The sequence below is a fragment of the Penaeus chinensis genome, chromosome 17 (assembly GCF_019202785.1).
Source record: "Penaeus chinensis breed Huanghai No. 1 chromosome 17, ASM1920278v2, whole genome shotgun sequence".
Lineage (NCBI taxonomy): Eukaryota > Metazoa > Arthropoda > Malacostraca > Decapoda > Penaeidae > Penaeus > Penaeus chinensis.
In genome coordinates this window covers 1233533-1243532 of record NC_061835.1, presented here as the reverse complement: position 1 = coordinate 1243532, position 10000 = coordinate 1233533, and the positions used below count along the sequence as shown (strand labels likewise).

Here is a 10000-nt window from a genome sequence, read left to right as displayed (position 1 = left end):
TAAAGAAGGGGGTGATTTTTTTTTTATTGTAGTTATCGTATAGAAGGGTTTCAAGATTCTGAATGTGATTCATTTAAATATGCGTCTTATAAGATGCATACAAATTTTCTCAGCTGATATGTTACATCTCGTTTGGAATATTTTTTCAACGATATTCTTTATTATTATTCTAGGCAGAACAAACGGCGAAAAGTGTACCTGTCAGACAAGCTTCACCCGCAGACGCTCGCCGTGGTTCGAACCCGCGCCCTTCCCCTTGGCCTTGAAGTCCTCATTGGCGATGTATTTGATATCGACTTCACCAATCGCGATGTCAGTGCCGTGCTTTTCCAGTATCCAGACACTGAAGGAACCGTCAATGACTTCACACAAGTTATTGAAAATGCGCAGAGCAATGGAGTAAGTCACGTTCGTCATTTTTTTCTAAGTCACGTTCGTCATTTTTTTCTTCTCTTGACTCCGTATTGATTACTATTTGCCCGGTCTGTCTTTTGGTGTTCAATCATGATTTTTTTATTGGGGGGGGGGGGTCATTGTGGATTCAGAAGTAAGCACAATGCATATACGTCTGGCCTGATTAAAACCTTTCACAAAAACAAAGAAAGAAAGAACGAAGAGAAAAACACATTATACAAGAAAAATAATTGAAAACAGAGACGTTTTTGAAGTTCTCTCCTCATAATTGCAAAGGAGACTTGGACATTATGCCCTCAACAAACCAGGAACACCATCAAATACCCATCATCCCCCACAGACAATGGTAGTGTGTGCGACGGACCTCTTGGCTCTCACAGTCCTCGTTCCCCCCGGCGACCTCGGCGTGGACATCGCCGTCGGGACTTCGCAGAGACTCGGGGTTCCTCTGGGCTACGGAGGTCCTCACGCCGGCTTCTTCGCCTGCAAGAACAATCTCGTTAGGCTCATGCCCGGGAGAATGATCGGTGTCACAAGGCAAGTATTATTATTTGTTTAATAGAAGTATAGTTAGGTGCCGGGATAGGGATCTGTGTGACAAAGCAAGTGGATTTTTTTATGGGAGAGGTCCTGTATGTCAAAATGTTGATATATATATGTTTGTGTGTGTGTGTGTGTGTGTGTGTGTGTGTGTGTGTGTGTGTGTGTGTGTGTGTGTGTGTGTGTGTGTGTGTGTGTGTGTGTGTGTGTGTGTGTAAGAGATATATGCTGAGTATATGTGGATTTCGCCAGATAAAGCTAATAGATCAATAGGTTGATGGACGTGGAAAGGTAAAAAATTTTGATAAACGTAAAAAAAATTATTAGGGTTTGTAGATGTAGGTGGAAAGGTTTAGTGTATATTGTGTACATAAATCAGCACTATAGATAGATTATGAATAAGTAGATAGCTAGACGGAGGTATATAGAATGACAGATTTTTCAGTCACTCCCTTTACAAAGATGGAAAATTTACATTCATTTACTGTTATTTTAGAAAAAGAAGCCTTTCAGTGCCTGTCTCATCTACCCCAAAATATGATTCAGTTCCCCCTTCTTCCAAGTTCACCACTCGGCAATATATTTTTGATTGCCTGTTTCAATCCCTTATGTGAAACCTTTCATTATGAATAGGGTGGAAGTGTTTCAAACTGGTAGTTCATACATTGACAATGCTGATTGGAAGCCTAGGGAACTACATTTTAAGTTACAAAACCTGAAACAAATTGAAATGATAATCAATTAGCATATTCATTTCATTTAATCCCCACTTAGCCTGCTAAAGATGTATACAAGAAGTATTGCTGATGGAATGGAGGTAATACCATATCCTGAATGCTTATATTTCCTCCAATTTTGATCTACATTTAACTAGGAATTTTAGTAGCATGTTTATACATTTTTAGGAAAAAATATTACAGTGAGCATGCATTGTCCCTCCTTTGTTTAAACTCCAGCGTGTCTGATTGTTGGAAATTTGTTCTGATGTTATTTTAAATTGAGGTCATGTTAAGCTTTTATTTAGGAATTTATTATTCCTAATAGAGACGATATATGTAGTGCAGTTTATTTAATTTCTTATGCTTGTTCTTTTGTGATAGAGTAAGTGTAACATACATATATAAATTATTCCTATACATACTAATTTGTCATGACTGTAGGTATCTGCTGAAACTTTAACTTCTTAGCAGGACATGCAACTTGGTGGAGATTTGTTTCACAGTTTTGCTTGTGATCATTTAATTAAACTGAATTCAGTTATTTTAACATGAATATTGAGATGTTATTTTTTCAATATGTATCATTAACCTGTCCTTTAAGTTGTATTCTTGGTAAAATGAAATGACTTGATATGATACCACTCCCAAATTCGTGTTTCACAAACACATGTCTACATTATTCCCAAATCTCTAGCATGGAGTTTAACCTTAAGAGTATTATCTTTTAATGGTTCTTTAATGCTTTAATCCAGTGGCAAAAAGAAAGCATGAAATTGATTTGTGTAACTTGCTTTTTTAGGGATGCAAATGGGAAGGACTCTTACCGCCTGGCTCTTCAAACGCGAGAGCAACACATTCGTCGTGACAAAGCCACCAGCAACATCTGCACAGCTCAGGCACTGCTTGCAAACATGTCAGCAATGTTTGCAGTTTACCATGGACCAAAAGGGTTAAAAAATATTGCTAATCGCATTCACAACGCAACAGTCATTCTGTCAAGGGGCCTTCAGTCAGCTGGCCATATAATTGAGAATGATATCTTCTTTGACACTATCAGGGTAAGCTTTTAGCATGTGTATGTTGATATGGAAGATTACTAATATCTCATTTTGTCATCAATTTTTTTCTTTTATGAAGATATATATATTTGCTTTGTAGAGTGCTTAATGCTAAGTATTTTTTGTTTGACATTGATATTATAAATTGAAGTGCAAGTCCTTATAATCAGCTGTTGTTCCTTTTTGCTCAGGTTAATCCGACATTGGCAACTAGTGAGATCAGAATGAGAGCTCAACAGAAAGAAATTAACCTTCGTTACTTCAGAGATGAGACGGTTGGTATCAAATAGTCTACAATGATTTTGATTATGAGGGGGATTGGATATCAGAATTTAATTTCTTAGACATTAAAAGATGAAAGATCTGAAATTAAGAAGAAATAGAGAAAATATTCAAACATTATTCATTTTCAAGAATGTTAAGGATGACTAATAAATGTATCACCATTTCTTAACAGGTTGGAATAGCCCTTGATGAGACAGTAGAGAAGCAGGACTTGGACGATTTGTTCTGGGTGTTCAACTGCAAGAACGTTACTGCAGACAAGGTATGGAATTCTTGATGAACTCCTAATAACACTTGCCATTCTGTGCCTATTGCTTTATAGCTTTGCATGAGTTGTGATGTGATAATTCTGATGTGCCCTGCTCTAAAAAACATTTGATGAATTTTCCTGTGTGTTTCGTTAAATGTAAAACAAAAAAAATGGACCAGGTTTAGCATTGAACAAAAGTACTAGATGGAATGAAAATTTTAATATTTATATTTCATTTATATATTAATTGTTTTAAGTAGATGTTTTACCTGCTTGTGACTTTTTTATTTATATATATATAATGATGATGGCTTTTACAGTATAGTAAGATGACATGGGTATGTATATCACTGTGAAATGAGAAAGAAATAACAGCAAAAAAATCATATTGTAGACTGAAAATGGAAAAATTTAGGATAGAAAATACAGACTTGTTGTTTAGAAGTAAAACTTATATAAGAATGTAGGTCTTGAATGCAAATTGCAGATGCTATTCATATAGATAACTGTGCCCTCAATATTTTCTCTGCTTTTCATAGTTTCAGTCATACCTTTTTAAACCTTTATATAGAAGGTTGTGTATGGATGATAAACCTTTTTTATTAATTAATTAATTCTTATATTCTATTGTTGTTCTTTTTAATGTATTTTCTTTCTTGGTCTTTTTTTCTCAGTGCATCAATATGAAAATCTATTTCCATAGTGACCAAAAGATTGCTTGCCACTGTGGTGAGAGAATGTGCTTTATTTAAGTGATTTTTACCATTTGCTAAAAATCTTTAGTAAGTGTTTATTTAACCAGCTTTTTTTTTTTTTTTAGGTAGGGCATATTGTCAATATTACATGCATTTTTCTCTTTAATCTTAAAGAGTAAAGTCAAAAATGAAATGCTGAATGGATGCTAAATTAGGTATTGTATTTATTTGTAACTGACAAGTTCATGAATTTTCAGAATATGTAATCATTGTTTGCCAAATTAATGCAATATTTGCAGTTAAAGATTTGTACATTAACTCGAGAAATATATATTTTTTTTATTCAAACTTGTGGTGTAGACCTATATATGGGTGGGTTAGGATTTTCTTTTCAAGTTACATTTATTCAACTTTCTTTCTTCTCCTTCTCTATCTCCAACTCCTTACTCCTTCTATCTCCTCCTCCTCCCTCCTCCTCCTCCTCCTCTCCTCCTTCCACCTCCTCCCTCCTCCTCCTCCTCCCTTCCTCCTCCTCCTCCTCCTCCTCCTCCCTTCCTTCTCCCCCTCCTCCTCCTCCTCCTCCTCCTCCTCTTCCTCTTCCTCTTCCTCTTCCTCTTTCTCCTCCTTCCACCTCCAACTCCTCCTCCTCTTCCTCTTCCTCTTTCTCCTCCTTCCACCTCCTCCTCCTCCTCCTACTCCTCCTCCTCCTCCTACTCCTCCTCCTCCTCCTCCTACTCCTCCTCCTCCTCCTCCTCCTCCTCCTCCTCCTCCTCCTCCTCCTCCTCCTCCTCCTCCTCCTTCCACCTCCTCCTCCTTCTTCGCCTCTCAGCTTCTCCTCCTCCTCCTCCCACCTTCTCCTCCTCCTCCTCCCACCTTCTCCTCCTCCTCCCTTCCTCCTCCTCCTCCCTTCCTCCTCCCCCTCCCCCTCCTCCTCCTCCTCCTCCTCCTCCTCCTCCTCCTCCTCCTCCTCCTCCTCCTCCTCCTCCTCCTCCTCCTCCTCCTCCTCCTCCTCCTCCTCCCCCTTCCTCCCTTCCTCCCTTCCTCCCTTCCTCCCCCTTCCTCCTCCTCTTTCTTCTCCTCCTCCTCCTCTTCCCACCTCCTCTTCCCACCTCCATTTCCCAGCTCCTCCTCCCAGCTCCTCTTCCCTCCTCTTCCCTCCTCTTCCCTCCTCTTCCCTCCTCTTCCCTCCTCTTCCCTCCTCTTCCCTCCTCTTCCCTCCTCTTCCCTCCTCCTCCCACCTCCTCCTCTTCCTCCTCCTCCTCCTCCTCCTCCTCCTCCTCCTCCTCCTCCTCCTCCCCCTCCTCCTCCTCCTCCTCCTCCTCCTCCTCCTCCTCCTCTTCACACCTCCTCTTCACACCTCCTCTTCACACCTCCTCTTCACACCTCCTCTTCACACCTCCTCTTCACACCTCCTCTTCCCACCTCTTCCATCCTACTCCCATCTCCTCTTCCTTCCTCCTCTTCCATCCTACTCCCATCTCCTCTTCCTTCCTCCTCTTCCCTCCTCTTCCCTCCTCCTCCCACCTCATCAACATCCCCCATTTATATATTATATATTTATTTTCTGACTTTTCAGCATGCTCTACATAATATCATATCAATCACTATTTCACCTTTGTCAGTTCTTTCATCCTCTTCTTCTGTCTCCTCTATTTTGTAGTTATATATAACTTCTGATTTTTTTTTTGAGAAATTCAGAAAGCACAAGTAGTTGGGTCTTACGTTTATATCAGGTCATAGACACTAAAAGTATTACACACGCCAGCTCTGTGCTGAGAACCACTGAGCGTTGATACATTTGTTTATCTTATTGCTTCCAGGTGGCAGTTCCTTTCTCTAATTGCTAATTGCAGGTCGCTAGCAATCTCAGCGGTGCTGCTCTGCCCAAGGAACACATCTCCAATACAAAATTTGCTCGCAAGTCGGACTTCCTCACCCACAGCATATTCAACACATATCATTCTGAGGCCCAGTTGGTGCGCTACATGAAGATCCTGGAGAATAAGGATGTTTCTCTTGTACATTCCATGATCCCCCTAGTAAGTATTTTTTGCATTATGTTTAATGTGTGATTATTATATCAGTGGCTATGTCATGGGGTCATTTGAGTTATTTAATAATGACACCTATGTGTATTTTTTCTCACCTTTCTCCTCCTAGGGCTCTTGTACGATGAAGCTAAACAGCACAACAGAGATGATGCCGTGCAGCTTCCCACACTTCACAGAAATCCATCCATTTGTACCACCAGAGCAAGCACTTGGTTATCGGCTTCTGTTTGAGGAGCTTGAACATGACCTATGTGAGATCACGGGTTATGACAAAATTTCATTCCAGCCAAACAGGTTCGTGTAGTTTTACAGAATTTTTATTAGTGGGGATTTTTTTTTTATAAGATAAGAGATACAACTTTGCCAGTGAGCTATAGTCTTCTGTTGCTTAATGATAAATTGTAAGACTTAAAAATGATGAACAGAAGTGTTAGTTCACCATCCTTTAAATCGTAATACAGTGGAGCTCAAGGAGAGTATGCAGGTCTTCGAGCCATCATGTCATACTTGGATGCGCGTGGTGAGGGACACCGCAATGTGTGCCTGATTCCAACTTCAGCCCATGGTACAAATCCTGCCTCAGCACAGATGGCAGGAATGAAAGTAGAAGCTGTGAATGTTGACAAGGAAGGGTCCATTGATTTCAGACATCTTACTGCCAAGGTTTGTGTTTTTCTTGAGATCTTGATCTACTCAGCTGTCAGTCACTCATGACTGTTCCATGTCCAGCCTTTTTAAAAGTATGGAAATAGATATATTTTTCAAGTGTACTTGTATGAATTGAATCTTTTTTTATTCTTTATTACAATTTCATTATGATTCAGTAGGGTAAGGCATTTAACCATATTTATATAACTGAATTATTGTTTTGCTTTATTTCAGATTGAGAAACATCGTAAGAACTTGGCATGCCTGATGATCACATATCCTTCTACCAATGGTGTATTTGAAGACACTGTAAAAGATGTTTGCCATATGGTTCATGAAGCTGGTGGTCAGGTATGTCATTATTCTTGCCTTAACAACTTTTTTTCTGAAAATATGAGTTATCTTGATTATCTATCCAAGATGTAAGGTAGTGTAGCCTAAAGTAGAAATATATAATGTGACTGTTTTACTGTGCACAACTATAGCAATCTTAAGTAAGACTATGTGGACTATATGTAGCTTTTCTTCCATTTTGAAAATCGGAGATGAAAAGATAATATTCTTTAGTTTCAACTAAGACTTCACATATATTCATGACAACAGGTGTACTTGGATGGAGCAAACATGAATGCCCAGGTGGGTCTGTGTCGGCCAGGAGATATTGGAGGAGATGTATCCCATCTTAATTTGCACAAGACCTTCTGCATCCCTCATGGTGGAGGAGGACCTGGCATGGGACCCATTGGAGTGTGAGTTTTATTGAGATTTGTCCTTTGTGTGTATGCCTTTTTCATTATTTTAATGATATTTTTTTCTTTTTAATCTTATCATGTATTATCTTCAGTTTCTCTTCTACCCATTCATATTGTTATTCTTTGTTTTCTTATCCAATTATTACATCCGGGTAAGACACAATGTAGTATATGCTGCTTCTATTGATATATGATGCAGATGTTGTATGCTGCATGTTTTATATATATAGTTGTTACTGTGACACTTAAATGGAATCCTATGCATTATTCATAAAACAGATGTGAAAAGTTATTAATTTTGATTCACAGGAAGGCCCACCTGATTCCATACTTGCCAAGTCACCCCATTGTTGACCCAATGGCCTTAATGAAGAAGAAAGCTCGCAGTTTTGGCGTTGTGTCTGCAGCTCCCTATGGTTCAGCTGCTATCCTTCCAATCTCTTGGGCCTATGTCAAGGTGAGGGTAGTCAGTTTTATTCTCAGTGTTTCTGGAAATCATGAAGTTTATTAAGGTAATTTTTGAGAGGAGAGACAATGCACATCTTGGGGTAGACAAAGCTTTACTGTTTATATGTCATTATTGGTTGCACTTGTAATCAGAAATTCTTTATAGCCACATGTTTTACTGTCCTATAGCTGCTGATGGAGGAAAGAAAATATTATATAGAAAAAAAATGTGCACTAGAACTGTAAGAGAAGTTGGTTGGTGGTGTTGTAGAAAATATATTACTGGAGTATTTATGTGCTTATAATTTTTTACTCTTTCTGAGCAGATGATGGGTCCAAAGGGTTTGAGGGAGGCTACTCAGGTTGCTATCTTGAATGCTAACTACATGGCAAATCGCCTCAGAAAATACTACAAGGTAAGAGTATATTCAGAATTTTTTTGTTCATTTCCTCAGATGTATAACCATAGATTGGTATGACTGTTGTTATTGAACTTTCTGTTTTAAATGTTCCTTTATAATTATTCAAGAATAAATTGTATAGGAGTGCATTTAGCTTTCAGTTTTATATGTTTCTTTATGTGTACAATTATAGATGTGTATTATCACATCATCAAAATATATACAGTACTGATGTGGTTTGTTTTGTAGGTGCTGTACACTGGAAATTGTGGATTAGTTGCTCATGAATTCATCCTTGATATGCGAGAGTTTAAGAAGACAGCTGGAATTGAAGCTACAGACATTGCAAAGCGTCTTCAGGACTATGGTAATGAATTACAAAATTGAGGAAACTACTTATCCATGCTGTATTTTATAAATGTATTATTTTGATTTTAATGGCTAGCTTTACCTTCCTTACCATCTTATTTTTATTTTTATATATTCATTTGTCATTGCTCAGGTTTCCATGCACCGACAATGTCCTGGCCTGTTGCTGGTAGTTTGATGGTAGAGCCAACGGAATCCGAAGACAAAGCAGAGTTGGATCGTTTCTGTGATGCAATGATCTGTGAGTGAATACTTGAAAAGTTCTTCATCCCCCTCCAAAAAAATATGTGCCTAAATCAACACAACTGAGGGAAACTGGTGTAACTCTTTAAAAATTCTTTATTGCAGTAATTCGAGAAGAGATCAGAGACCTGGAGGAGGGCAGGAGTGATCCCAAGTGCAACCCCCTCAACATGTCACCCCATCCCCTAGTAACTGTCACTTCTTCAAACTGGGACCGTCCATATTCCCGAGAGCAAGCTGCCTTCCCTGCTGTAAGTTTCATACTATTTGTGTTTTGTAGAGTAAATGTATACCAAAGTTCTTTAGGTGAGTTAAGTAAATTCACAGGTATTGAGATATTGCTTCATATTATGTCGGAAATTGTGTAGTAGTAAATTATTAATGTCTTATCTAACATCTTCAGCCATTTGTGCGGCCAGAGAGCAAATGGTGGCCAACTGTGGGACGCATTGATGACATCTATGGCGACCGTAACCTGGTTTGTACCTGTCCGCCCATGGAGACTTACTGCTCACCCTTTGACGATTAAACTTGCTTGAACCTTGTGTTTTGTAAACACCTAAAATTCATCATATTTGCAGGAGAAAAGAGAAAAAAAAGAGGAGGGATTTTATATTTTCTTTTTCTATGTATAACTTGATATAGATTTGTCTGCAAGTTTATGAAACCCAAATATTAAAACTCAAAAAAATTCATCCCACTTATGTATAACTACTCTGAATCACATCAGTTATAAAGTCATGAAAGTTATATTATATAGCACCAGAAACATATAAATAGGCAATATGTCATCATTCACTTTCATCTATCTTCATAGAAAGTCTATTATTACAGGTGCATTTTTTAATACACTGTGTAGGCTACACTAGGACAACTACTTTGTGATTAAACTGGACTTCATTTTATCTGTAAAGAAAGGCTATTATTAAGATTCTTTTATACACCATGTCTAATAAGTTTGTAGTAAATAAATTGAACCTCCTTTTGATAAATAGATTGACATATATATTTCCTGTTAGTAATTAATTTGTTAATATCTGTGTTCTTAACTTCATAAAAAGGTGTATATGACTATTTACATTCATTGGTATGTACTGGATTCACTACAGTGTGGTGATATTTTCCTAT

The 10000-nt window shown here is 38.3% G+C and overlaps 1 protein-coding gene across 1 annotated transcript in view; it reads left to right on the top strand.

Moving 5' to 3' along the window:
• Positions 1-10000, top strand: part of LOC125033992 (glycine dehydrogenase (decarboxylating), mitochondrial-like) — a 28085-nt gene that overhangs the window by 18063 nt on the left and 22 nt on the right. Inside the window, exons 4-19 of the mRNA XM_047625609.1 lie at positions 174-399; positions 755-951; positions 2473-2731; positions 2923-3006; positions 3189-3278; positions 5815-6000; positions 6122-6306; positions 6474-6675; positions 6895-7011; positions 7264-7409; positions 7722-7869; positions 8186-8275; positions 8510-8627; positions 8763-8870; positions 8978-9123; positions 9276-10000. The exon at positions 9276-10000 is cut by the window's right edge and continues 22 nt beyond it. Of these exons, the coding sequence (XP_047481565.1) occupies positions 174-399; positions 755-951; positions 2473-2731; positions 2923-3006; positions 3189-3278; positions 5815-6000; positions 6122-6306; positions 6474-6675; positions 6895-7011; positions 7264-7409; positions 7722-7869; positions 8186-8275; positions 8510-8627; positions 8763-8870; positions 8978-9123; positions 9276-9401 (2428 nt within the window). The 3' untranslated portion in view covers positions 9402-10000. The remainder of the gene's footprint in view (positions 1-173; positions 400-754; positions 952-2472; positions 2732-2922; positions 3007-3188; positions 3279-5814; positions 6001-6121; positions 6307-6473; positions 6676-6894; positions 7012-7263; positions 7410-7721; positions 7870-8185; positions 8276-8509; positions 8628-8762; positions 8871-8977; positions 9124-9275) is intronic.